At 37.8% G+C, this 26,620-nt stretch overlaps 4 protein-coding genes and 1 pseudogene across 5 annotated transcripts; 4 read left to right on the top strand and 1 right to left on the bottom strand.

The window, feature by feature from the left end:
* The first annotated feature begins 225 nt into the window (after positions 1–225).
* On the top strand, positions 226–3,863 carry LOC131013408 (protein GID8 homolog). Of its 2 annotated transcripts, none has more exons than XM_057941483.1 (6): positions 226–662; positions 1,398–1,557; positions 1,661–1,767; positions 1,907–2,038; positions 2,200–2,356; positions 3,530–3,863. In XM_057941483.1, exons 1-6 carry the CDS (start codon positions 612–614, stop codon positions 3,649–3,651), a joined length of 729 nt encoding a protein of 242 aa, XP_057797466.1. In that variant the 5' UTR covers positions 226–611; the 3' UTR covers positions 3,652–3,863. The 2 variants fall into 2 exon arrangements, with proteins under 2 accessions (XP_057797466.1, XP_057797465.1); XM_057941482.1 differs by lacking the exon at positions 226–662 and adding an exon at positions 680–849.
* Positions 3,864–7,192: 3,329 nt separating this feature from the next.
* LOC131013394 (pentatricopeptide repeat-containing protein At3g49740-like) lies at positions 7,193–9,705 on the top strand. Its single transcript, XM_057941462.1, has one exon. It carries the CDS (start codon positions 7,395–7,397, stop codon positions 9,585–9,587), a length of 2,193 nt encoding a protein of 730 aa, XP_057797445.1. The 5' UTR covers positions 7,193–7,394; the 3' UTR covers positions 9,588–9,705.
* Positions 9,706–9,777: 72 nt separating this feature from the next.
* On the top strand, positions 9,778–12,406 carry LOC131008450 (protein GID8 homolog; annotated as a pseudogene).
* A 5,925-nt stretch (positions 12,407–18,331) lies between these two features.
* Positions 18,332–20,228, bottom strand: LOC131008449 (probable histone H2A.3). Its single transcript, XM_057935327.1, has 3 exons — positions 20,045–20,228; positions 18,774–18,928; positions 18,332–18,469 (listed from the first exon to the last, which is right to left on the bottom strand). The coding sequence occupies exons 1-3, from the start codon at positions 20,226–20,228 to the stop codon at positions 18,332–18,334; spliced, it is 477 nt and encodes a 158-aa protein (XP_057791310.1).
* Positions 19,914–22,668, top strand: LOC131013396 (pentatricopeptide repeat-containing protein At3g49740-like). Its single transcript, XM_057941464.1, has 2 exons — positions 19,914–22,304; positions 22,462–22,668. Exon 1 carries the CDS (start codon positions 20,280–20,282, stop codon positions 22,053–22,055), a length of 1,776 nt encoding a protein of 591 aa, XP_057797447.1. The 5' UTR covers positions 19,914–20,279; the 3' UTR covers positions 22,056–22,304; positions 22,462–22,668.
* The last annotated feature ends 3,952 nt before the right edge of the window (positions 22,669–26,620 follow it).

The raw sequence follows: 26,620 nt of genomic DNA, 5'->3' as shown, positions 1-26,620 counted from the left end.
CACATATCACTCATCATCAATGGTTGAGATTAATATAATTTAAAATGTAGTACTACTATTTATTTAAGTTAATCAAATTAAATTATTTATAAAAATAATTTATATAAAGATATTTGATACGTCATTAGCCATTATTATAAAAATAATATAAAATAATTATAAATTATAATATGAGTAATTAAATAACAATATAAAATATTTTTTCCTGTCGAATCGAATTTCGACGGATACACTGGTAATAAACCTTGGTTTACTTGAACATCATATTACGTGTGTGTGTGGGTTTTTAATAGTTGAGTTGTATTTTACAGTGCTTTAATCACACAAAAATGGCGTCAACCATTGTAGATGGTCGTAGCAGATAGCAGTATTTTTTTCAATCAATTTACAGCCCCCCCCCCCCCCTTTTTTTTTTGAGGAGGCAATCAATTTACAGCCTTGTTTCTTGTTTTCTAGACAAAATATTGACTAAAATAGTTACAGTAACAGAGTGAAAAAAATTGCTTTTTGTTACCAAAGGTTAATCAAGGGGAGAAATTAGTGTTAATGTTCCCTATTTTTTTTTTTTTTACATGGGGGCTGAAGACGAGGGGCGGTGGTGATTAATACTGATGTCATTGTTTTGGATTGTCATTCGCGAACTCGCTGAAATCCAAGCTATGGTAAATAAATCATCTCACTCTCCATCTCTCTCCTCGCCCAAAGAAAATTGAATTTCTCTAATTGTAAAAGAATCACATTTCGTTTGATAAATTATTTGGGTTTAATATGTGCTCCTTGTTAATCAAAATTTCTACGTTTTATTCATATGATGTTCGATTTCGTTATGGGCTTGTAATACGCTTCAGGGTGTGCAAATTATTTAGAATGGCATTTCGTATTCAATTTTAGTTTTGATTTTTATGGGGTTATTTTATTGCAGTGTTTTCTAAATATTCAGTGCGAGTAGGTTTTCTTTGTATAAACTTCTTGTAGTTACTGGTTTTTGGGATGGTTATTGCATTGCAGAATATCATAAAAAGAAGAAAACTTGTGAAGGAAAAATGCTGAGGAACATTTACTTTTTCTTATTTCAAGAATATGAAGAAATTGCTTCTTTTAGGGATTGGGTTATGCATATGATGGCAACAGTAGAAATGGTCTTGGTTCATTTTGTGTAATATTATAAATGTGTAAAATGATATTTAACCTGCAATGTACTTGAAATCTACTTCGTGAACTTATTACATATTGTTTCTGTAATTAGTGGGCATTTTAACTTGTTAGGTTGATTATACAATTATTTTGTGCCATTGACTTTCTTTCTGGTGCTTCTGTGCTATTATAGATGATTTTCTGTGCATCGAACTTGTTGGTGCCAATGCATTTTATTTGTGTACTTGGTTTTCTATTTGCAGGCTACATCGAAGAAAGTTATAACCAGAGTAGAGTGGGAGAAAAAACTCAAGGATGTTAAAGTTAGAAAAGACGATATGAATAAATTGGTTATGAACTTTCTGGTTACTGAGGGTTACGTGGAAGCTGCTGAAAAATTTAGACTTGAATCTGGGACAGAGCGTATCCTCTTTGAATTTTTCGGTGCCCAATTTTCTTTGACTCCATGTCATACATGACTTGTCTGTAGTTTTAAGCACATATGGATTTCCTTATTAGTAAATAGCGGACATAGATCTTGCAACCATTACTGATCGTATGGCAGTTAAGAAAGCTGTGCAGAGTGGTAATGTGGAGGATGCTATTGAAAAAGTTAATGATTTGAACCCCGAGGTGCTAATATTTTTGCTTTGTTCTCTCCTTCGTGTCAAATGGGTTAAAAAAATAGAACTAAAGCAGGACACTTATAGGTACCTTACATACTTGTTTTGTTTTCATTTCTTATAGATAAATTTGATTGTTTTTCTTGCAGATATTGGACACAAATCCCCAACTCTTTTTTCATCTCCAACAGCAGCGGATGATAGAATTGATCCGGAATGGGAAGGTTGAGGCAGCTTTAGAATTTGCTCAAGAGGAACTTGCTCCCAGGGGAGAGGAAAACGTAAGTATTCAATTGATTTGTCAACTTCATATAACCTTATTCTATTCTTTACTTGCACATGAATCATACTTTTCCAATTCTTATGCTGTTATCATTAGAGAGACGTTTGAATTTGAATTTCATTATTACATTGATATCACTTTAAATATCTGTAATTGCAGCAAGGCTTTTTGGAAGAGTTAGAAAGGACTGTTGCGTTGCTTGCTTTTGAAGATGTTGCCAATTGCCCCGTTGGTGAGCTGCTTGATATATCACAACGGCTCAAGACTGCTAGTGAGGTGAATGCAGCTATCCTTACCAGTCAAAGCCATGAAAAGGGTTAGTTCTTCAGCTGGATGCAATTACAAGTAGATGCAATTAAAGAAGACGTACAATACTTTCTAGTACGTCGAATCTGGTTCTTGGTTATACTTTATTACCAAGTAAAAGTCCTTACTGCCCAAGTTTTAGAGTTTTGGTGTCTTGACATTAAACTGTCTGGTCCTTTCTCTGAATAAATAGCTCTGCATGTTGTGGAGCAGTCTTAGGGGATGTTTGGCTGAGCTTATAAGCTCGTGAAAAGTGTTTGGCAAAACAAGCTTCTAAACAACTTATAAGATGTAAAAATAAGTTCCAACAATTATAAGCTCCCCAAAAAATAAGTTCATCAGTCCCAACTTATTTTTTCATAATCTTATAAGCAACAATCATTACAAAAATAATCATACTATGGTTTGTTATTTTCCAACATATATCCTTTCAATTTCATCTCTTTGATTTTCTCTTTCTAGCTTATAAGCTCATTCAGCCAAACACTTTGACAACTTATAAGCTCTTGAGATCTTACATCTTATAAGCTCTCTAAAATTAGCTCAGCCAAACACCGTCTTAATACACTCATGAACTATGCAAAATAATATTCTATTCCCTCAAATTTAACCAGGGAGCAGGAGCATTTAAACGAGATTTATAATTTCTTCATGCTGGTTCGATTCGTAGTTATAAATTTGGCTGGTCCTTCAAATATTGTTGATTGCTTGGTGCCAGTGGGATGTATCTCTGCTTGTAATTTGATTTAGCTTTGACTAATTAGTAATTTTGCCATATAAACTTATTTTCTGGAAAAATGGTATTTTTATCTTGTTTTCTAACATATTGCAATATCTCATCCTGATATGAAAGTCGGTCCTGCATGAAACTGAAATGCAGCTTGTCTATGCTTTTCCCTCTGTTTGTCTTGAAACTTAGCTAACACTAGTTCAGCTCTAAATTGAGTTCAGGAAAAATATCTTTCTGGCTTTCTTGTAGCTGTCAAAGCCTCAAAGGATGCACTTATTCTCTAACCTAAACCTTGCAAAATGCGTCTTTGTGCATAACTTTCCAGGGTTAAAATGTTTGCTTATCATTGTTTTGCCTTTTTAAAAGAAGTTTGTTTTGCATTTATGAGGAAGTGGTGAGATTGACTGTTGCATTAGATTCCAGACTTGACCAGTTTTCCGCGATGTTCTACAGATCCAAAGCTCCCGAGCTTATTGAAAATGTTGATACGGGTGCAAAACCAGTTAGACGAGAAAGCCTCTTACCCTCGAATAATTGACTTATCTACTGCAGCTTTGGAAGATCCTGTTGTTTGATGATAAGAGGAAAAATTTGGTGTGGTTGCAAGTTACATGGAAGAGGAGAGGTTATTTCCTAGGAATTAGTAAGAGTGAGTGCTGCATTTGTGGTCATAGCTCATGTATATTCTAATATCATACCTGGCATTAACTTCATCCAAAGAAATATATGTAAGGTTACATTTGCCCCTTCAATTTAGTTAACTCACTTGGTGTGGTTCACCAGATTATCTTTGCTCTTCAAGTGTGTGTGTGTGTGAGAGAGAGAGAGAGAGATAGGGTGTTTATTTATTTCAGTATTAAATGATCACAAGCTTAATATTATTGAGTTAATCGAAGTATGTTGCGGATTAGCATATATAATATTTTTATTTATCTAAGTTAAAGAATACTTTTACCACCTCATTGTCCATGGTTTAATCTATGGGCAATCAGAATGTTTTACAATTAATCATTAATAACACCTATGTGTGTGCCTGTGAACAAAAAATGAACACCTAGGGGTGGGAAAATAGGGTTCGGGTATAGGGTACCCGATTACCCGACCCGAAAAAATCGGGTATCGGGTACCCTATACTCGAAAAATTAGGGTTCGGGATCGGGTTTGGGTATTTAGGGTGTAAAAAAATTGGGTATCGGGTATACCCGAAAATACTCGAAATACCTGATTAAAAATAAGGCAGAATTTAAAATTATAAAATTATTTTTCAATTTCAATTTTCATCTTTCAATTCAGCCGAATCAGCCCTAATTCTCTCACTCCCTCCCTCAGTCCCTCCCGCGCCTCCCCACTCCACAGCTCCACGCCTCCGCGTCGAACCCGTCACCGATCGTCGTTCCCGTCGAACCCAGGCCACACCGTGCAAGAATTGAACCCCTCCAGGCTCCAGGCTTCCACCGCGCAGCAGCAGTAGTGACCTCCACCGCGCAGCAGCAGCAGCAACAGTCGTCGTCGTGCCACGATTCTTTTTTTTTTTTTTTTGATCGGTCAAAGTCATGTTAGATGTTAGTAGTTAGTTCCCCCATCCACTCCAAGAACCACCTTATCTCTCCATTCACCAAACTCCACCTTATATCTCCAATCGCCAATTCGTTCCCAAGAGGGATCGAACCCGGGTCACTTCACTTAAGTGAGGACCCGGTGGCCAGTGGGCTAAGCCCCCTGGTTAGTCGTGCCACGATTCTGCCGTCCCATCGCCAACCGTGTTTAGCTGAACCTCCGGCCTCGCAGCAGCAGTAGCGCAGCCTTCGCCCATTTTCTCCCTTTGCGCCTCCATAAATAATTCCCAATGACCTTTAGTTTTCCTTTTCTTAAATTCATCAATGGTTTCACTATGTACAATCTTCAGATGAGTGAGAAAATTATTTTTCTAAAATATTTGTATAGTTTTGGTTGTCGATATTTGGAGTTAATGGCGCCTATTTGGGAATTGATTTTTCATTCCGCACACATGTGTAAAGCTGCGCTTTTTTGTTAATTTGGTGAAACTGAGTGATCGATTACAGGTATGTAATTAATTGATTTCGTAGGGTAATTTCAATCGGGTAATTTAGGGTACCCTAATACCCGATTCGGGTATCCGAGTTCTTTGACTTAATGAGTTAAGCTTGAGCCTGACATTGTTTTTCTTAACAAGCTTGTTATGTGTACTAGCTCGAAAAAAAAATACTCCTATTAATTTTGTATGAACTTTTCATTTTATAAGGAAATGATGAATTTTAGTAAAATCATTATATTTTGAGAATTAAGTAGTTTATTTTTTATCAAATGATTAAACGTTACATCGAAAGGGGTGTTTTCTTTGATGGAACATATACTCCCTTCCTGCCTATTATATAAGCTAATTGAATTTTTCCACAAGGATTAAGAAAAAGAAAATTATACAAGTAACTTCCTAATATCTCTATATTTATTCTTTGATAATTCATTAACGCTGGAGCTAATCAAAACAATAAATAGGGGTGTTTAGTAAATGACTTAAAAGTGCATCACCTTTTATAGAAATCCGCTTATATATTTGAGACATTCAAAGAAAGAAAATGAACTCGTATAATTGAACGGATAAAGTATTTTTACTTTTTTTCCACTCTTTTCACACGTTCATACATAATTTTTCCGAACAACATAGAAAAAAATATTGACAATTTATTTATTCTCTATTTTCACTCCAAATCATTATACTATTTAGTACTTAAAAGAAAAGCTTTAGATATCAAGATATGAGTAGCTTGAGATACGTGCTCAAAAAAAAAGCTTGAGATATGTAAAGTGATCATAATGGAGTGCAAGAGGTGAATCAGAACCTAATAAGTAGTTCTCACATAATATCATTAGGGTGTGTTTATTTTGGTAGTAAAATTTTCATTTGAAAATGATAGATAAGAAAAAGTGAGATAATATTATATTTTTCTCCTTTTTTTTATCATGTGTTTACTTTGTTAGAAATAGATGGATAAACAAATTGAAATGTTGGAAAATATTTTCACACCTTCCCAATAGGATAATATTATCCAACATTTGTGAGAAAATGAGTGAAAATGGGCTGCCCGAATAAATTTTCCAGTCTGATCGGAGAAAATTATCCATCATAGGAAGCATGTGAAAATGATGCTTTTTTCTAACATTTTCTATCAAAGTAAACACACCCTTAATCACCTTCCAATTTCAAATTTAACCACCCCATACACTAATCAAATAGCACTAATTAACAGCAATTGAAAAAAAAAAATTATTCTAGCCAGCTAGGTTCATCCAACAACAAGATGGCTACTTGAGTAGTACAACATACACCAAGATTCTCCTATTTTGTGCAAATTCCTCAAAACCTTCTTCCCTCCTTCTCATCCCCTTCTCAAACCCATCATCAAAATTCATGGCATAGCTATATGGATCATACTGGAACCTCACTTGCCGTCTGCTCCTCGCCGCTCGTATTCTCCAGTACATCCTTCTGCACTGCCTCTCAATTCTCCCTACCCTTTCTATCAACCCCATTTCCCCACAACTACTATATTTTCTACCTTTTCTTCGAGACAAGAAAAAGTAATTTGAGTTTACAAAAGAGATTTCTTGAATATATGTAAGCAACAAAAATGGAGGGCCTCAATTATTCCATGAGAAATTGGAAGGAAAAAAAAAATATAATGGAGGTACAGACAAGAGAGAATATTTACAATGGAGTATAATTTTTACACACAGTGAGTAGGCTCATTTCACTATCAAGATTAGTTATACAGTGGCAGCCAAACGCTCTCACACATTTTCTTGATTTCTATACTTTTGAAAAACTTACCTACTATTCATCGCTAGCTAGTAAACAAATTAGAATTACACTCACCTTATTTTTTTCTTGATTTCTACTTTTGTACTCCCTTCGTCCCAATGTGATTACCTTTTCATTTTGATTTGTCCCATTAAAAATGGCCACTTCCTTAAAATGAAAATATTTACTTTAATTAAATCTAATTAATTAATCTGTGTAACTAAACCTAAACTCTAATTAAATAAACTCACACACACCAAAAACCACTCACAATTCACACTCAGCCCCCTCCCCCCACCCCAACCCCTGACCCCCGCCGCCGCCGCCAACTGACCCCCGCCGCCGGCCTCTGCTCTCTCCCTCTCGCCACCCCCATGCTTTCTCTCTCTCTCTCTCCCTCTGCTCTTTCCCTCTCTGCTCTCTCCCTCTGTTCCTCCTCGTCCACCACCTCCCACCACCGCTGACGGCGGCGCCTCCACCCCCACACCCTTCTCCGCCATGGGAAACTGCAACGCCTTATCCGAGCTCCCGAAGCCGACCTCCCAACTAGTCAAACTCAATTGCTTTCTCAAGAACCTCGTCCATGCCCACAGATTCGCCGACGCCCTCCATCTCTTCCAACAAATCCATTCACTCCGCCGCCTCAAACCCGACCACTACACTCTCTCCACCGCCCTCACCGCCTGCGCCAACTCCCGCCAAATCAGAGTGGGCGTTCAACTCCACGCCCTCTGCGTTAAATCCGCCCTTCAAAGCTTTTCCCACGTTGCCAATGCCCTGCTTTCCTTCTACTCCAAGACGCGGGACTTGGCATCGGTAAAAAGGGTCTATGCTGGAATAAGCGATCCCGATGTATACTCGCATACGACATTCTTGTCGGCTTGCACAAAGCTCGGAGAAGTTGATTATGCCCTTATGGTGTTCGACCAAATGCCTGAAAGAAACGTGGCAGTATGGAATGCGATGATCACGGGGTGTGCTGAGAATGGACATCAGGGGATTGCGTTGGATTTTTTCCGGAGAATGCGGATCCTTGATGTGCAAGCGGATAACTATGCGTTTGCTAGTGTTTTGAGCTTATGTTCATCTGGGCAGCTTGATTTTGGGAGGCAACTCCATTGCTTGGTTTTTAAGAATGGATTTTTGAGGCAGGGTTCCGTCGTTAATTCTTTGGTTACTATGTATTTCAACTGTGGAAGTGCTGGTGATGCTTATGGTGCGTTTGAGGAAATCGGGCGACAAGTTGGTGACGAGATAACTTACAATGCAGTTATAGCAGGTTTGGTGAATGTGGAAAGAGATCAAGAAGCTCTCTTGATGTTCAAAGATATGCAAACCCTTGGTCTGAAACCAACTGAATTGACTTTTGTGAGTGTAATGGGAGCTTGTTTCTATTCGGAGATCGCTACTCAAGTACATGGCCAAGCCATTAAGATGAGTTTTGGAGACTCTACTAAAGTTAACAATGCAGTGATAAGCATGTATTCTAACTGTGGGGAGTTAGCTGCAGCTTGTTTGGTTTTCAGAACGTTGGAAGAGAAGGATATCGTCTCATGGAATGCCATAATAGCAAGCTATGCTCAAGAGAGCTTGAGTGAAGATGCTATCTCCACCTACCTTCAGATGCAGAGGAACGGCATTGAACCGGATGAATTTACTATTGGAAGCTTGCTAGCAAGCTTAGATCTGATAAGGGTAGTTGAGATGATACAAGCAGTTGTAACAAAAAGGGCGCTCATCTGCAGAGTTGAAGTTGCAAACGCATTGCTTTCAGCATTCTCTAGGAATGATGAGATAGAGAAGGCGCACGAAGTCTTCTGCCAAATGCACTCCAGAAATGTGATATCTTGGAATTCAATGATCTCTGGATTTCTGTTGAATGGATTGCCAGATGAAGGGCTGCAACAGTTTTCGAAATTACTAGAAATAGGGTTGAAACCAAATCATTACACACTGAGCCTTGTTTTGAGCATTTGCTCGAGTATATCGGATCTTCTTCATGGGAAAGAGGTTCATGCATACTTACTGAAGCTAGGTTATTTCTTCCACACCTTGCTCGGTAATGCCCTCATCACGTTGTACTCCAAGTGTGGGACTCTGGACTGGTCATTGAGAGTGTTCCACAGCATGACCAAGAAAGATGCTGTTTCTTGGAACTCGGTGATCTCTGCTCACGCACTGCACGGAGAGGGCAAGGAAGCCATCCGATGGTTTGAGGCTATGCAGTGTTCGAGTGCAGTGAGACCCGATAAGGCGACCTTCACTGCAGTCCTCTCGGCTTGCAGCCACACAGGTTTAGTCGCTGATGGCATCAGGATCTTCAATTTGATGGTGAAGGGATATGGCATTGAACCCGAGATGCACCAGTTCTCTTGCGTGGTCGACCTCTTAGGACGAGCCGGGTTTCTTGATGTAGCAGAGAGACTGATCAAGGATAGTGGGACTGATATTGATCCGAGTGTCTGGTGGACTTTATTGAGTTCTTGTGCAGCCTACGGTCATCTGCAGTTGGGAAATATAGTTGCCAAGTTTCTTCTTGAAACAGGGCAAGACGATCCTTCGCTTTACATTCTGCTGTCGAATCTCCATGCTAATGCTGGGAAATGGGAAGAGGCAGCTAGGTTTAGAGAAGTGATGAAGAGATATGGTGTGATGAAGCAACCTGGAAGCAGTTGGATCTCTTCGTGCTGATGAATTGATGGGAAAACAAGGGGAACAACATGGGCTGTGATGAAACAACCGGTTCCTTCACCCTTTTAAACAAGGATTCAGAGAGTTTAAGGCCAAGGAAGAGATCAAGAATGAGGAATTGAAGAGAAGAAAGATGACGTTAAGGCTGATCGAGAAGAGAAAGAAGAGGTGGTTTCTCATCAAGTAGAAGATGAGTCCTCTTCTAGTACTAACGAGAAGATATCCGAGGGCAAGAACGACGTCCTTGAGGCAAAATGCAGATAAAGGGAATGAAGGAAAAGGTTTGAGCATGATGCATATATCTAAAATTTATATGAAATTTATCACATGAATTTGGATTGTGTTTGTTAATTCTTGGCATGATTGATTAATGTGGTTTTATGCATGTATTTTGATAATTAATCTTTCAAATTTATGTTGTAGTTTGGTTTGCAAAAGCGGGCCTTAAGGTGGAGGAGAGCAAAGAGTTGGATCAAGAAACAAAACCTTCTCCAGAAGAGAAGAAACCTATTGATCAAATGTATGAATTATATTTTGGATTTTATTTTGTATGAATATGTGTGAGTAAAGGTGATTGATGCTGGAAAACGAAAAAAATATTGCAAAGAAAACTCCTCAGATTGAGGCCAACAATAATTCTATTGTCCCAATTCTAATCAAGAAAAAGACTCCAAACAATGATAATAGAAGCTATACCTTATAGTTGCAGATATTGAAAAAGTTAATGATTTGAACCCCGAGGTGCTAATATTTTTGCTTTGTTCTCTCCTTCGTGTCAAATGGGTTAAAAAAATAGAGCTAAAGCATGACACTTATAGATACCTTACATACTTGTTTTGTTTTCATTTCTTATAGATAAATTTGATTGTTTTTCTTGCAGATATTGGACACAAATCCCCAACTCTTTTTTCATCTCCAACAGCAGCGGATGATAGAATTGATCCGGAATGGGAAGGTTGAGGCAGCTTTAGAATTTGCTCAAGAGGAACTTGCTCCCAGGGGAGAGGAAACGTAAGTATTCAATTGATTTGTCAACTTCATATAACCTTATTCTATTCTTTACTTGCACATGAATCATACTTTTCCAATTCTTATGCTGTTATCATTAGAGAGACGTTTGAATTTGAATTTCATTATTACATTGATATCACTTTAAATATCTGTAATTGCAGCAAGGCTTTTTGGAAGAGTTAGAAAGGGCTGTTGCGTTGCTTGCTTTTGAAGATGTTGCCAATTGCCCCGTTGGTGAGCTGCTTGATATATCACAACGGCTCAAGACTGCTAGTGAGGTGAATGCAGCTATCCTTACCAGTCAAAGCCATGAAAAGGGTTAGTTCTTCAGCTGGATGCAATTACAAGTAGATGCAATTAAAGAAGACGTACAATAATTTCTAGTACGTCGAATCTGGTTCTTGGTTATACTTTATTACCAAGTAAAAGTCCTTACTGCCCAAGTTTTAGAGTTTTGGTGTCTTGACATTAAACTGTCTGGTCCTTTCTCTGAATAAATAGCTCTGCATGTTGTGGAGCAGTCTTAGGGGATGTTTGGCTGAGCTTATAAGCTCGTGAAAAGTATTTGGCAAAACAAGCTTCTAAACAACTTATAAGATGTAAAAATAAGTTCCAACAATTATAAGCTCCCCAAAAAATAAGTTAATCAGTCCCAACTTATTTTTTCATAATCTTATAAGCAACAATCATTACAAAAATAATCATACTATGGTTTGTTATTTTCCAACATATATCCTTTCAATTTCATCTCTTTGATTTTCTCTTTCTAGCTTATAAGCTCATTCAGCCAAACACTTTGACAACTTATAAGCTCTTGAGATCTTACATCTTATAAGCTCTCTAAAATAAGCTCAACCAAACACCGTCTTAATACACTCATGAACTATGCAAAATAATATTCTATTCCCTCAAATTTAACCAGGGAGCAGGAGCATTTAAACGAGATTTATAATTTCTTCATGCTGGTTCGATTCGTAGTTATAAATTTGGCTGGTCCTTCAAATATTGTTGATTGCTTGGTGCCAGTGGGATGTATCTCTGATTGTAATTTGATTTAGCTTTGACTAATTAGTAATTTTGCCATATAAACTTATTTTCTGGAAAAATGGTATTTTTATCTTGTTTTCTAACATATTGCAATATCTCATCCTGATATGAAAGTCGGTCCTGCATGAAACTGAAATGCAGCTTGTCTATGCTTTTCCCTCTGTTTGTCTTGAAACTTAGCTAACACTAGTTCAGCTCTAAATTGAGTTCAGGAAAAATATCTTTCTGGCTTTCTTGTAGCTGTCAAAGCCTCAAAGGATGCACTTATTCTCTAACCTAAACCTTGCAAAATGCGTCTTTGTGCATACCTTTCCATGGTTAAAATGTTTGCTTATCATTGTTTTGCCTTTTTAAAAGAAGTTTGTTTTGCATTTATGAGGAAGTGGTGTCATTGACTGTTGCATTAGATTCCAGACTTGACCAGTTTTCCGCGATGTTCTACAGATCCAAAGCTCCCGAGCTTATTGAAAATGTTGATACGGGTGCAAAACCAGTTAGACGAGAAAGCCTCTTACCCTCGAATAATTGACTTATCTACTGCAGCTTTGGAAGATCCTGTTGTTTGAATTTGGTGTGGTTGCAAGTTACATGGAAGAGGAGAGGTTATTTCCTAGGAATTAAGAGTGAGTGCTGCATTTGTGGTCATAGCTCATGTATATTCTAATATCATACCTGGCATTAACTTCATCCAAAGAAATATATGTAAGGTTACATTTGCCCCTTCAATTTAGTTAACTCACTTGGTGTGGTTCACCAGATTATCTTTGCTCTTCAAGTGTGTGTGTGAGAGAGAGATAGTGTTTATTTATTTCAGTATTAAATGATCACAAGCTTAATATTATTGAGTTAATCGAAGTATGTAGTGGATTAGCATATAATATTTTTATTTATCAAAGTTAAAGAATACTTTTACCACCCCTTGTCCATGGTTTAATCTATGGATAATCAGAATATTTTACAATTAATCATTAATAACACCTATGTGTGTGCCTGTCAAAAAATGAACACCCTATGTTTGTTTGTTTGTAAGCGAGACAAGTCTGTGAGTTGTTTGAATATCGAGTTAGTGAAAATTCATTCATTAACTTAATGAGTTAAGCTTGAGCTTGACATTGTTTTTCTTAACAAGCTTGTTATGTGTACTAGCTCGAAAAAAAAAATACTCCTATTAATTTTGTATGAACTTTTCACTTTATAAGGAAATGATGAATTTTAGTAATAAAATCATTATATTTTGAGAATTAAGTAGTTTATTTTATCAAATGATTAAACGTTACATCGAAAGGGGTGTTTTCTTTGATGGAAAAAGATAGAGAACATATACTTCCTTCGTGCTAATTATATAAGCTGATTGAATTTTTCCACAAGGATTAAGAAAAAGAAAATTATACAAGTAACTTCTTAATATCTCTGATTTATTCTTTCATAATTCAATAACGCTAGAGCTAATCAAAACAATAAATAGTAGTGTTTTAGTAAATGACTTAAAAGTGCATCACCTTTTATAGAAATCCACTTATATATTTGAGACATTCAAAGAAAGAAAATGAACTCGTATAATTGAACGGATAAAGTATTTTCACTTTTTTTCAACTCTTTTCACACGTTCATACATAATTTTTTCGAACAACGTAGAAAAAAATATAGACAATTTATTTATTCTCTATTTTCACTCCAAATCATTATAGTAGTACTTAAAAGAAAAGCTTTAGATATCAAGATATGAGTAGCTTGAGATACGTGCTCAAAAAAAAAAAGCTTGAGATATGTAAAGTGATCATAATGGAGTGCAAGAGGTGAATCAGAACCTAATAAGTAGTTCTCACATAATATCATTAGGTTGTGTTTACTTTAGTAGTAAAATTTTCATTTGAAAATGATAAATAAGAAAATGTGAGATATTATTATTATTATTTTTTTTTATCATGTATTTACTTTGTTAGAAATAGATGGATAAACAAATTGAAATTTTGGAAAATATTTTCACACCCTCCCAATAGGATAATATTATCCAACATTTGTGAGAAAAGAAGTGAAAAGGGACTGCCCAAATAAATTTTCCAGCCTGATCGGAGAAAATTATCCATTATAGGAAACATGTGAAAATAATGAAAAATATGCTTTTTTCTAACATTTTCTGTCAAAGTAAACACACCCTTAATCACCTTCCAATTTCAAATTTAACTACCCCATACACTAATCAAATAGCACTAATTAACACCAATTGAAAAAAAAAATTGTTCTAGCTAGCTAGGTTCATCCAACAACAAGATGGCTACTTGAGTAGTACAACATACACCAAGATTCTCCTATTTTGTGCAAATTCCTCAAAACCTTCTTCCCTCCTTCTCATCTCCTTCTCAAACCCATCATCAAAATTCATGGCATAGCTATAAGGATCATACTGGAACCTCACTTGCCGTCTGCTCCTCGCCGCTCGTATTCTCCACTACATCCTTCTGCACTGCCTCTCAATTCTCCCTACCCTTTCAATCAACCCCATTTCCCCACAACTACTATATTTTCTACCTTTTCTTCGAGACAAGAAAAAGTAATTTGAGTTTACAAAAGAGATTTATTGAATATATATGTAAGCAACAAAGGGCCTCAATTATTCCATGAGAAATTGGAAGGAAAAAAGAAATATAATGGAGGTACAGACAAGAGAGAATATTTACATTGGAGTATAATTTTTACACACAGTGAGTAGGCTCATTCCACTATCAAGATTAGTTATACAGTGGCAGCCAAACGCTCTCACACCTTTTCTTGATTTCTATACTTTTGAAAAACTTACCTCTATTCATTGCTAGCTAGTAAACAAATTAGAATTACTCTCACAGCTATTACTCTCACCTTTTTTTTTTCTCTTGATTTCTACTTTTGTAGTATTTTTTTTTTGCATGGATTTGTACTGACACCTCTCGTCGGATACCCATCTAGATATTCATTACTTTTAGGTGTGTTTACTTTGGTAGTAAAATTTTCATTTGAAAAGGATGAATAAGAAAATGTGAGATAATATTATCTTTTTCTCATTTTTTTTTATCATGTGTTTACTTTGTTAGAAATAGATGGATAAACAAATTGAAATATTGGAAAATATTTTCACACCCTCCCAATAAGATAATATTATCCAATATTTGTGAGAAAATGAGTGAAAAGGGGCTGCCCGAATAAATTTCCAGTCTGACCGGAGAAAATTATCCATCATAGGAAATATGTGAAAATGATGGAAAATATACTTTTTCTAACATTTTCTATTAAAGTAAACACACCCTTAGTGCAAGGTAAGGAGTTCAAATAATGTTAACAGTTTTTTTGTATGACGCATCAATCCCTATTCTTGTTTTTGGCTGTTTGAAAGCTAAGTTTCATTTTTTTTGTTGGATGTATTCGAAGATTGGAGTTAGCTATGTAGGGTGGGGAATTGGGTTCTTGTCTTGTTTATTTGATATACAAAGGAGTCTACTTCATTGATTAAGATTCACAAAATAATACAAAGGAGTCTACTCCATTGATTAAGATTCACAAAATACCAAAAAATAATGCAAATAAGAGTGAAATTTTGTAATTCTAAAAAAAATTGTAGCTTATTTGATAATAGATACTTTTTGTAATTTTTAAAAAAGAAAAAAAAGTGAAATTTTGTACTCTTTTCATCTGCAGACTGAGGGATGAGCGGTGAACGGCGCCGAAGAAGAATCAACGACGACGTGCGACGATAGCGCGGGAAAAAAAATTCACCCCACGCGTGGCAAGATGTGAGTCCATCGAAACTTTCCGTCAATGACGAAAAGGCCGCTCAGATCGAAACTCACCTTCTTCTCCGGCAATGGGGACGCCATCGATCGCCCCTCGCTCCTCACCCTTGTATTTCTTCCCTCCTTCTCGCTCCGATTTGCTAGCGATAGGGCCGCCGCCAATCGGAGCCCTAGGCCCCCAAAACCTGACACCTAAATCGCAGCTGATCACTATTTTTTTAGCAACAAAAATACCACAACTAACACGGTGTAATCATAGCATAAATAGTAAGAAGAGTATCGTATCCACGAGGACTGATAAACGAAAATACTTTAAGTAATCCTGCCAAGACCCTACCAATATCCAGGCAAAACACTAATATGAATAAATGAATATTAAAACAAAGCAAATAAGAATCAAATATAAAATCACATAAAAAACGACTGACCCTAGGGATGTAAATTCATCAATCAAATTCACATAATCACCGCATTAATCCTAATTAGAAGTTTAATCCAACTATGATAAGAGATCACACAAATAATCAATTACTCTCGCTAGAGCAGCAATGACAGTAGGTTAGTAAATTATCTATCTCCATTAGGTCTCAAGAAATCTACTAACTCTCAATAGCTTCTAAGAATAGCTCTCTATGATCCACCTATATCCGCTAGGTCTCAAGGTTAAAATAATATCATACATTCCCGAATCCGCTAAACAGTTATATCTGTTAGGTCTCAAACCGAATAGTTAAACATGCAAATTATTGATCAGATAATCCACAATAAACCAAGCACCAGGAATTATGAATCATAAACTGGAAGGCAGAAAGGTATTAACAAGTTAATCACATGAATCTAATTGACTATTTACAAACCCTATAATTAGATAAAAAAAACTTAGCCAGACATAACAAAAGAAAACATAAACATAATTAAAGAGGCAACAATTGTAAAAATTGAATTATATAAAAACTCGTACTAAAACTCTTAGGTCTGAATTCCCTAGATTGTATCAACTTGCTGTTGATAAGGACAGCACTGTCGACGAATGGGGGAGTTGGGTTAATGGGGTGTGGGAGTGGGAGTTCAAATGGAGAAGGGACTTGAGGGATAGCGAGAGAGAGGCTGTAGCCCGACTTACTGATCATATTTCACAGTGCTCCCCTTGTGCAGGTCTCGAGGATAGATGGATTTGGGCGGTCGCACCGGACGGCAGATTTTCCACAAAGTCAGCATACACAACAATCAAGGCAAGCTGCCATGAAAATCCAAGGACGAATATTGATGTGAAGATGCTTAACTCGGTCTGGAAGGCAAAGGCACCACAGAAAGCTATTATGACAGCCTGGAGGGTGCTGAAAAACCGTATCCCGACCTGCGATAATTTGAGGAAAAGGCAGGTTCCGTTGTGCGAAGAAGACATCAAATGTAAAGAATGCGGAATGCAAGAAGAATCAGCCTATCATGTTTTCCTGGCATGCCCAAAGACGGAGGAGGCGTGGAACGATTTGCAGAAATGGCTGGGAACTGCTACGGTACGACCAAACTCGATCGAAAGTCATTTTGGTACGTTTGCCGCTTTTGGGAAAGAAAAGAAGGTTAAAAATTTGCTCTTGGCTATTTGGGTGTGTTGTATTTGGTTATTGTGGAAGAAGAGGAATGAGAAACGCTTTGAATATAAGGAGTGGGATCCTAAAAAACTTGTCATGGAGGTCAAAATTAGGATGTGGAGTTGGAATAGGATTTTTGGGATAGTTGAAGATGTTTCTAATTTGGACTCTTGGTGTGCTGATAAGTTTGTTCCCAGAATGATGTAAGATTGCTTCTTGGTACCTCTGGTACCTCTTCTTAATAAACTTCTCTTTTTCGATAAAAAAAAAACAATCTTGAATCTTCAATCCTTGCAGAAATCCAATTCAAACTCTAAGTTATAGAAAACAAATAAACTAAAAGCTATGAAATTGAATAATAAAGTCTAGAACCCTAAATAGGTCAATAATGAGCCCTATTTATAGTCTCAGGGAAAAATTCAGTACAAAACTCGAAAATAACTAAGAAAAACGCAAAAACCTAAAAAATGCGAATGAAACGGCGACCCGAACGGCGGTCCCCGTTTCGGTCGCCGTTTTCCTTCACAAAAAAAGCCAAATTCGGCGACCTACTCCACCGGTCGCCGTTTCTGGACTGTTGCCCGCAATGTTTTTGTTTCGGCCATATCTCCATTGTCCGAACTCCGATTTGCAATTCGTTTGCGCTCACGAACTCCTCTCGAGACGAACTACAACTTCTATTTCAGACCATTTTTCCAAATGCGATCTCAAGATTCCTGTAAATTCCATCAAAGTTCGAGCAAGCATCATATTTCACAAGATAAAGCAATATAAACACAAAACAATCAACCAACACTCAATTTCCTATAAAATTGACATCATATGAACATTAAAAACCATGTAAACATGAGTGTTATCAGAAACCCCATGCCTCGATTTCCAGCGACCACAGGGCGAAGCCCACCGCCGCCGATTCTAGCCCTCAAATTCCGCCGACGAGAGCTGCCATCGCCTCTCTCTCCCTCCATGCACATATCTTCCCCGACTGGACAGCTAACGGCGGCAGCAGAGGACCCACCGCCTGAACCCTAGCTTCTTTCCCAAACTTCGACCGACAGTGATAGGTTAGAAGAGACAAAGATGAGAGAGACGAAGAAATGTGGATAAGTTAGAAGAGAGAGAAATGAGGGTTTAATTAGACAACCCTAATTTTAATTAAGTGGGCTTAATTAAGCCCAAATCTTTACTACTCCCTCTGTCCCATTAAAAACTGCCACTTTCTTTTGGGCACGGAGATTAAGAAGGGGATGTTATGCTTTAATTAAGTGTGATCCACTAGAATTCTGACTTTTTCAATGACTTAATTAGTGTATTAATTACAACCAACTTCTTAACAACTTATTTCAATCATAACATCTCCAAGAAGCTTGCTTAGCTCCTCGTCGTTCCTCACGGCGAGATGAATGTGTCGGGGAACAGTTCTTGTCTTCTTATTATCCTTGGCATCGTTGTCGGCCAATTCGAGAACCTGAAATTGATGACAAATTGATGTTCAATTAGTCTGTTTTTTTAGCGAGAGTGATTCAAACCCTAAATTTTGGGAGTGCCATAAATTGAAAAAATTGTTCACATTGAAAAAACACACAAAAAGGAAAATCATCAAATCGAAGGAACTAGAAGCCAAAGTTTTAAACAAATTAATGAATTTAAGTGATAAATCACCATGAAAGTTAAGTCAGCCAACAATTGAAAAAAAATGGAATTAAGATAAACCAAAATTCAAAACCCTAGATTCGAAATTAGTGGGAAAAACGAAAATTGAAGATTATCACCTCAATGACAAGGTACTCGAGGACAACGACGAGGTAGACTGGAGCACCGACGCCAACTCGTTCGACGTATTTTTCGGCCTTAAGAAAACGGGCGATGCGATCGACGGGAAACTGAAGCCCGCCCTTTCTGTTTTGAGAAACGGAGAAGCCAACGACTCATCATCGACAACAAGGCCCATGGGAGATAAATCGGCCGCTATAGATCTAAGAATCGATGGCGAACAGCCGACAGAAACTCGATGGTGTTGTGCGGCGGATAGAGAGAGATGAGAGAGAAAGATGAAATGAAACAAAGTGTAGCTAGGGTTAGACCAAAAAATAGAGCAGATAGGTGTAATTTAAGAGGATAATTAAGAGTTAATCTAATGAGCTTAATTAAGCTCAAACCATGCTTTATTTTGGAAATGAGCAATTTTTAATGAGACAAACTTAAATAGAAAGATGTCCAGTTTTAACAGGACGATGGAAGTAGGGCTGACAAATCGTGTGTGTCGGATCGTTATCGGGTCGACCTGATATCGATACGACCTGATAAAGCCAAACCTGAACACGATCTGTTAAGGAAGTGCTCGACACGGATACGAACCCGACACGATTCACTCAAACCCGAACCCGACACGAATACGATAACAACACGATTTGAATCGTGTTGACACGATACGATAACGACACGATCTGATTAAAACCTGATTAAACACGAAATCCTAAAGGCTAAAGCGTAGAAAAAATTAAAAATAAATATTTAATAAAAATAATAATATTAATTATATTAGGTGACACGAATTCGACATGAAATTATCAGGTCGACACGATAAGGACACGAACCCGATAAGGTTTGACACTAACTCATTAATTTCGTGCGATTTTGTATCGTGCTTTCGTATCGTGTCAAAAATTGCCAACCCTAGATGAAAGTATTTTGAAAAAAAGGACCCCTAATAGTGAGACAAATCAAAATGGAAAGGTAGCTATTTTACTGTGAGAGGGGGTGTATTATAATATGACCGCATTCTTTTGATTGAAAGGCCAGAGTAGTGATGCAAGAGTATCATTTACAATTTTGTCGTATAAATGAGTTGAGTTAAGGTGGTCAAGATGATGATGATGATGATGCGAGCAGAGAATTGTAATCTACAACTAGTCAAACTCAATTGCTTTCTCAAGAACCTCGTCCATGCCCACAGATTCGCCGACGCCCTCCATCTCTTCCAACAAATCCATTCACTCCGCCACCTCAAACCCGACCACTACACTCTCTCCACCGCCCTCACCGCCTGCGCCAACTCCCGCCAAATCAGAGTGGGCGTTCAACTCCACGCCCTCTGCGTTAAATCCGCCCTTCAAAGTTTTTCCCACGTTGCCAATGCCCTGCTTTCCTTCTACTCCAAGACGCGGGACTTGGCATCGATAAAAAGGGTCTATGCCGAAATAAGAGATCCCGATGTATACTCGCATACGACATTCTTGTCGGCTTGCACAAAGCTCGGAGAAGTTGATTATGCCCGTATGGTGTTCGACCAAATGCCTGAAAGAAACGTGGCAGTATGGAATGCTATGATCACGGGGTGTCCTGAGAATGGACATCAGGGGATTGCGTTGCATTTTTTTCGGAGAATGCGGATCCTTGATGTGCAAGCAGATAACTATGCGTTTGCTTGTGTTTTGAGCTTATGTTCATCTGGGAAGCTTGATTTTGGGAGGCAACTCCATTGCTTGGTTTTTAAGAATGGATTTTTGAGGCAGGGTTCCGTTGTTAATTCTTTGGTTACTATGTATTTCAACTATGAAAGTGCTGGTGATGCTTATGGTGCGTTTGAGGAAATCGGGCGACAAGTTGGTGACGAGATAACTTACAATGCAGTTATAGCAGGTTTGGTGAATGTGGAAAGAGATCAAGAAGCTCTTTTGATGTTCAAAGATATACAAACCCTTGGTCTGAAACCAACTGAATTGACTTTTGTGAGTGTAATGGGAGCTTGTTTCTATTCGAAGATCGCTACTCAAGTACATGGCCAAGCCATTAAGATGAGTTTTGAAGACTCTACTAAAGTTAACAATGCAGTGATAAACATGTATTCTAATTGTGGGGAGTTAGATGCAGCTTGTTTGGTTTTCAGAACGTTGGAAGAGAAGGATATCGTCTCATGGAATGCCATAATAGCAAGCTATGCTCAAGAGAGCTTGAGTGAAGATGTTATCTCCACCTACCTTCAGATGCAGAGGAACGGCATTGAACCGGATGAATTTACTATTGGAAGCTTGCTAGCAAGCTTAGATCTGATAAGGGTAGTTGACATGATACAAGCAGTTGTAACAAAAAGGGCGCTCATCTGCAGAGTTGAAGTTGCAAACGCATTGCTTTCAGCATTCTCTAGGAATGATGAGATAGAGAAGGCGCACGAAGTCTTCTGCCAAATGCACTCCAGAAATGTGATATCTTGGAATTCAATGATCTCTGGATTTCTGTTGAATGGATTGCCAGATGAAGGGCTGCAACAGTTTTCGAAATTACTAGAAATAGGGTTGAAACCAAATCATTACACACTGAGCCTTGTTTTGAGCATTTGCTCGAGTATATCGGATCTTCTTCATGGGAAAGAGGTTCATGCATACTTACTGAAGCTAGGTTATTTCTTCCACACCTTGCTCGGTAATGCCCTCATCACGTTGTACTCCAAGTGTGGGACTCTGGACTGGTCATTGAGAGTGTTCCACAGCATGACCAAGAAAGATGCTGTTTCTTGGAACTCGGTGATCTCTGCTCACGCACTGCACGGAGAGGGCAAGGAAGCCATCCGATGGTTTGAGGCTATGCAGTGTTCGAGTGCAGTGAGACCCGATAAGGCGACCTTCACTGCAGTCCTCTCGGCTTGCAGCCACGCAGGTTTAGTCGCTGATGGCATCAGTATCTTCAATTTGATGGTGAAGGGATATGGCATTGAACCCGAGATGCACCAGTTCTCTTGCGTGGTCGACCTCTTAGGGCGAGCCGAGTTTCTTGATGTAGCAGAGAGACTGATCAAGGATAGTGGGACTGATATTGATCCGAATGTCTGGTGGACTTTATTGAGTTCTTGTGCAGCCTACGGTCATCTGCGGTTGGGAAATATAGTTGCCAAGTTTCTTCTTGAAACAGGGCCAGACGGTCCTTCGCTTTACATTCTGCTATCGAATCTCCATGCTAATGCTGGAAAATGGGAAGAGACATCTAGGTTTAGAGAAGCAATGAAGAGATATGGTGTGATGAAGCAACGTGGAAGCAATTGGATCTCGTCGTGCTGATGAATTGATGGGAAAAGAAGGGGAACAAAATGGGCTGTGATGAAACAACCTTTTAAACAAGGATTCAGAGAGTTTTAGGCCGAGGAAGAGATCAAGAATGAGGAATTGAAGGAAGGGAAGAAAGATGACGTTAAGGCTGATCAAGAAGAGGTGGTTTTCTCATCAAGTAGAAGATGAGTCCTCTTCTGGCACTAATGAGAACATATCCGAGGGCAAGAATGACGTCCTTGAGTGAAAATGCAGATAAAGGTAATGAAGGAAAAGGTTTGTGCATGATGCATATATCTAAAATTTATATGAAATTTATCAGATGAATTTGGATTGTGTTTGTTGATTCTTGGCATGATTGATTAATGTGGTTTTATGCATGTATTTTGATAATTAATCTTTCAAATTTATGTTGTAGTTTGGTTTGCAAAAGCGGTCCTTAAGGTGGAGGAGAGCAAAGAGTTGGATCAAGAAACAAAGCATTCTCCAGTAGAGAAGAAACCTATTGATCAAATGTATGAATTATATTTTGGATTTTATTTTGTATCAATATGACAGAGTAAAGGTGATTGATGCTGGAAAACGAAAAATATATTGCAAAGAAAACTCCTCAGATTGAGGCCAACAATAATTCTATTGTCTCAATTCTAATCAAGAAAAAGACTCCAAACAATGATAATAAAAGTTATACCTTATAGTTGCAAATCCTACTCCAAAGCACATGCAAAACATGAGCATGACTCTTCAATGAAAACATAATTGCAACCAAACCATAATTGAAAAATAAATAAAAACATAAAACAACAATTAAATAGAAACTAATAATTCACGATAGCTCATCTCACGCGTTTGTAAACCATCAACGATCGACTCTTGTTATCAACTGCTCCCCCATAAAAAATAGCCTTGTCTTCAAGGCGCAATTAGGGAAACTAACCTCGAACATCTCCAATAACGATCCATGTAGCTTATTCAACACTCAAATCATCCCATTTGATCAAAATTTGCTCTACCTGCTGCCAATCACATTGAACTGATCGATGCTCTAACATGATCGTGGACAAGTATGAGTGATCCACCGAGAAAAGCTCATCAGGCAGTTGAGGTTTGGCACTGGCAACCCCAAAATAGCTTTCCTCAATAGAGAAATATGAAATACAGGATGTACCGGCGACCCAACTTGAAGCTTAAGGCGATAAGCCACATCACCCATGCGTGCTTCAACCTCATACAAACCATAGAATTGAGGGGAGAGCTTGCGATTTCCAACTTTGAAGAGAGTAAACTATCGATACAGTCAAAACTTCAAGTAAACTAAGTCCCCGACTTGTAACACCAACAGCCTCGCGAACCATACGTTGTTGTGCACGTTCCAGGTGGAAACGCAAATGGTCCAAGACCTCATCTCAGGACTGTAGGGACTGAGTAAGTGCATGCACTCGCACTTCCCTTGGTAAAAATTGGTGCAACGTGGGTGGAGGACGACCATGCACAACTTCAAAATAAGATATGCCTACCATTCGGAACAATTCACGCCAAAAAGAGCTGAGTAAAATAGGACCACGATCTGAAACAACATAACTTGGAATGCTATGTAAACGAACCACTTCTCGTGTAAAAGCTTCAACGATAATCTTATCTGTGAAGGGATGACGCAAGGCTAAAAAATGTCCATACTTTAAAAAACGATCAACAACCACCAACACACAATCAACTCCTCTTGATCGCGGTAACAGCAAAATAAAGTCAAGGCTAATATCATCCCAAACATGAGAGGATATTAGCAAAGGAGAAAACAACCTAGTTGCGACTTTGTCTCATACTTATTTCATTGACTGACACATCACACTGCCACAAACTAAGTAACTTGCTTCATCATACCCGACCAATATATGGTAGTAGCCAAACGCCGATAGGTGTGGTATGTGCTTGCATGACCACATGATGGGGTTAATGAAACAATGTAATCAACTTATGTATTCAGTCGGTCTTTGTTGAAACCACCAATTCGCTCTTATAAAAAAGAATTCCATGCATAAGAGTGTAATTTTTAGTCGTCGTCTGCCCATTCTCCAACGCATTCACAATTGGTGCTAAACTCGAATTGGTCGATGCGAGTTGATGTATTGACTTCCAACACTTCCAACCAACTCACTATGGACACAAGATGGCTTTAAATTCACTATCCTCCCCGCGCCTTGATAATGCATCAATTTTCCTATTCATGTTTTCATCCTTATAAATTACCGTAAAATCATAGCCAAGTAACTTGGCTGCACAATGTTGTTGTGCTGGCGTGGTCAACGACTGAGTCAATAAGTGGCACAGGCTTATTTGATCTGTCTGAATAACAAAGTGTCCCCCCCCAAGACGGTATGCCCGCCAATGAATTCAACTATTTTATTAAAACTATTTTAATAAAATTCGTGCCATTTAGAAATTGATACTTTTTATATAAGGACGAAGATAGTAGTAAATAACTCAGAATCTTACATAAGAGGTACATCCTTATAGATTCCACCAACGCTGATCTTTGATCCGTAACATAAGACAACATAAAATTAGTTTGTATGGTTCTATGACCCAATTTAATCTCTTGGCCACATGATCAACTACGAATCAGTGACTCACCCGCTCTCGATCATCATTTTAAAGCGTGTGTCTCATATTTTACCGAACAATTTCATTGTTTGATAGCCATCCAACCATTGATGTCAACTCTGATTATTGCAGGTGTTGTGTAATCAGTGAATCATCCTTCTTGGTAACATCCAGAAGTACTTTTTCCGACACCATTAATTCATCGTCGAAATCTAGGGGTGGTGTGCAAGAATCAAACATCACCGAAAAAATCGACAAAACCGACTGATTTTAGTGCGTTCGATTCAACATGTATTGGTGCAGTTTTCGGTGCGATTTCTAAAATCAAGAATCAATTTTTTCGATTCGGTTTCGATTCGTCCAAATTTTATCGATCGAGCACCGAACTGAATTTATATATATGATTTATATTATATAGATATATTAATATATTATTAATAAAAGAAACAAAATTCAATTTGAAATGAAAAAACCTCAAATTGCATTTGCATTATGTTGCCTCCTTCTACAGTGACCATTCTGCTATTGCCGCCGCCGCTTCCCATTCTGCCGCTCCATCACCCGAAGATCGTCCATCCTCACCAGCACGACGGAGCCATCCTTGGTCATCGCGTTCACCATTGAGGAACCACTTCTTCTTCTCCATTTTCATTAACTCTTTCGCGTTCGCTGCTTTCGCCATTCACCGCCGCCCCGCCCTCTGGTCTCTTCCCCCTTCATAGTTAACTATGTATAATTAAATGGATTACTGAATAAACAAATGCAACAGAATATAAAAACCAGGCAATAAATTTTATTTTGTCCCCCTACTTTGATTTCCCTTTCCTTCATAATACATATATGTATTCTCCGGGTGTTCCATATATTCAATTTCTTTTATAGTTATTTCTAGGGATGGTAATCGGTTCGATTAAAGCTTATTTCACTAACCGCTAACCGAACCGATTAGTGATTCGGTTACCAATCGATTAACCATAAGTAACATATTTGAAATTTTTAAAAAAATACATGTACTGCCACTTGGTAGAAGAAGGATTCGAACTTATGCCCTTTAGAAAGAAACATAACACTCTTAGTTAGGGGTGGACTGGTACGGTATGCCGAATTTTTATTGTCATACCGTATACCGTACCGTAAATTGCGGTATGTGATTTTTCATACTGTTATCGTACCAAACTCTTCGACATATTGAAGATCGGTATACCGAAAAAATCGGTATGAACTTTTTCATGCCGATGTCGTACCAATAGTGCGGTATACCGTATCAAGGTTCGGTATACCAAAATTATTGGTATATCATTTGATGTCTAAATTACCAAAATTTTACGGTATACCATTATCTGTACATACCGAAATTACATCAAACAAATATAATTATAAAAAAATTATAATTTATCACTAATTTTTTTATGTACATATATATATATATGTATAATTTATTTCAATCGATACAGTATATCGGTATTCGATATATATCGGTACCGTGATATATACTGCGATATCGGTATATATTGGTATACCCTGGTAAGAGGAAAATCGATACCGTTATTATACCGAAATTTTTCGGTACGATACCATGCCGTACCAAAATTTACGGTATATCGAAAATTCGGTATTTTCGGTATTTTTTCGATACGATAAATGCGGTATACCGATTTTTCGGTATTTTGATCAACCCCTACTCTTAGCCACTCCACCAACTTGTTAATTTTTAAAATAAAATAGTAATATTTTAATTATTAATTCAGTTAATCGATTTTAACCAACCGGTTATTGGTTAAACCGATTAATCGAATTTTAGACAATTCAATAACCGAAAACCAAACCGAATCAGTGAAAATTGGTTATCGGTTAACCGATTAACCGAAAAATTCTGTTTGGTTACGATTATAACAGGAAAATCGAAACCGTTTTACCACCCCTAATTATTTCCAACATCTAGTTATAATCGGCTGTCTCAATTTGAAAACTAAAAT

Source organism: Salvia miltiorrhiza, chromosome 2 (genome assembly GCF_028751815.1).
Source record: "Salvia miltiorrhiza cultivar Shanhuang (shh) chromosome 2, IMPLAD_Smil_shh, whole genome shotgun sequence".
NCBI classification, from domain to species: Eukaryota; Viridiplantae; Streptophyta; class Magnoliopsida; order Lamiales; family Lamiaceae; genus Salvia; species Salvia miltiorrhiza.
Note: the sequence above shows the minus strand (reverse complement) of the source record. Positions and strands in the feature narration are given on the sequence as shown.

Excerpts from the sequence above, each read along its gene's own strand:
- LOC131013408 (XM_057941482.1), top strand. The coding sequence starts at position 769 with ATGTGCTCCTTGTTAATCAAAATTTCTACGTTTTATTCATATGATGTT. Across the intron at positions 2,039-2,199 it reads CTCCCAGGGGAGAGGAAAAC|CAAGGCTTTTTGGAAGAGTT; the intron begins GTAAGTATTCAA and ends CTGTAATTGCAG. Across the intron at positions 2,357-3,529 it reads CAGTCAAAGCCATGAAAAGG|ATCCAAAGCTCCCGAGCTTA; the intron begins GTTAGTTCTTCA and ends GATGTTCTACAG.
- LOC131013394 (XM_057941462.1), top strand. The coding sequence starts at position 7,395 with ATGGGAAACTGCAACGCCTTATCCGAGCTCCCGAAGCCGACCTCCCAA.
- LOC131008449 (XM_057935327.1), bottom strand. The coding sequence starts at position 20,228 with ATGCGAGTATACATCGGGATCTCTTATTTCGGCATAGACCCTTTTTAT. Across the intron at positions 18,929-20,044 it reads GGCGGGAGTTGGCGCAGGCG|TCGTTGGCTTCTCCGTTTCT; the intron begins GTGAGGGCGGTG and ends GTCGATGATGAG. Across the intron at positions 18,470-18,773 it reads TCGAGTACCTTGTCATTGAG|GTTCTCGAATTGGCCGACAA; the intron begins GTGATAATCTTC and ends CATCAATTTCAG.
- LOC131013396 (XM_057941464.1), top strand. The coding sequence starts at position 20,280 with ATGGTGTTCGACCAAATGCCTGAAAGAAACGTGGCAGTATGGAATGCT.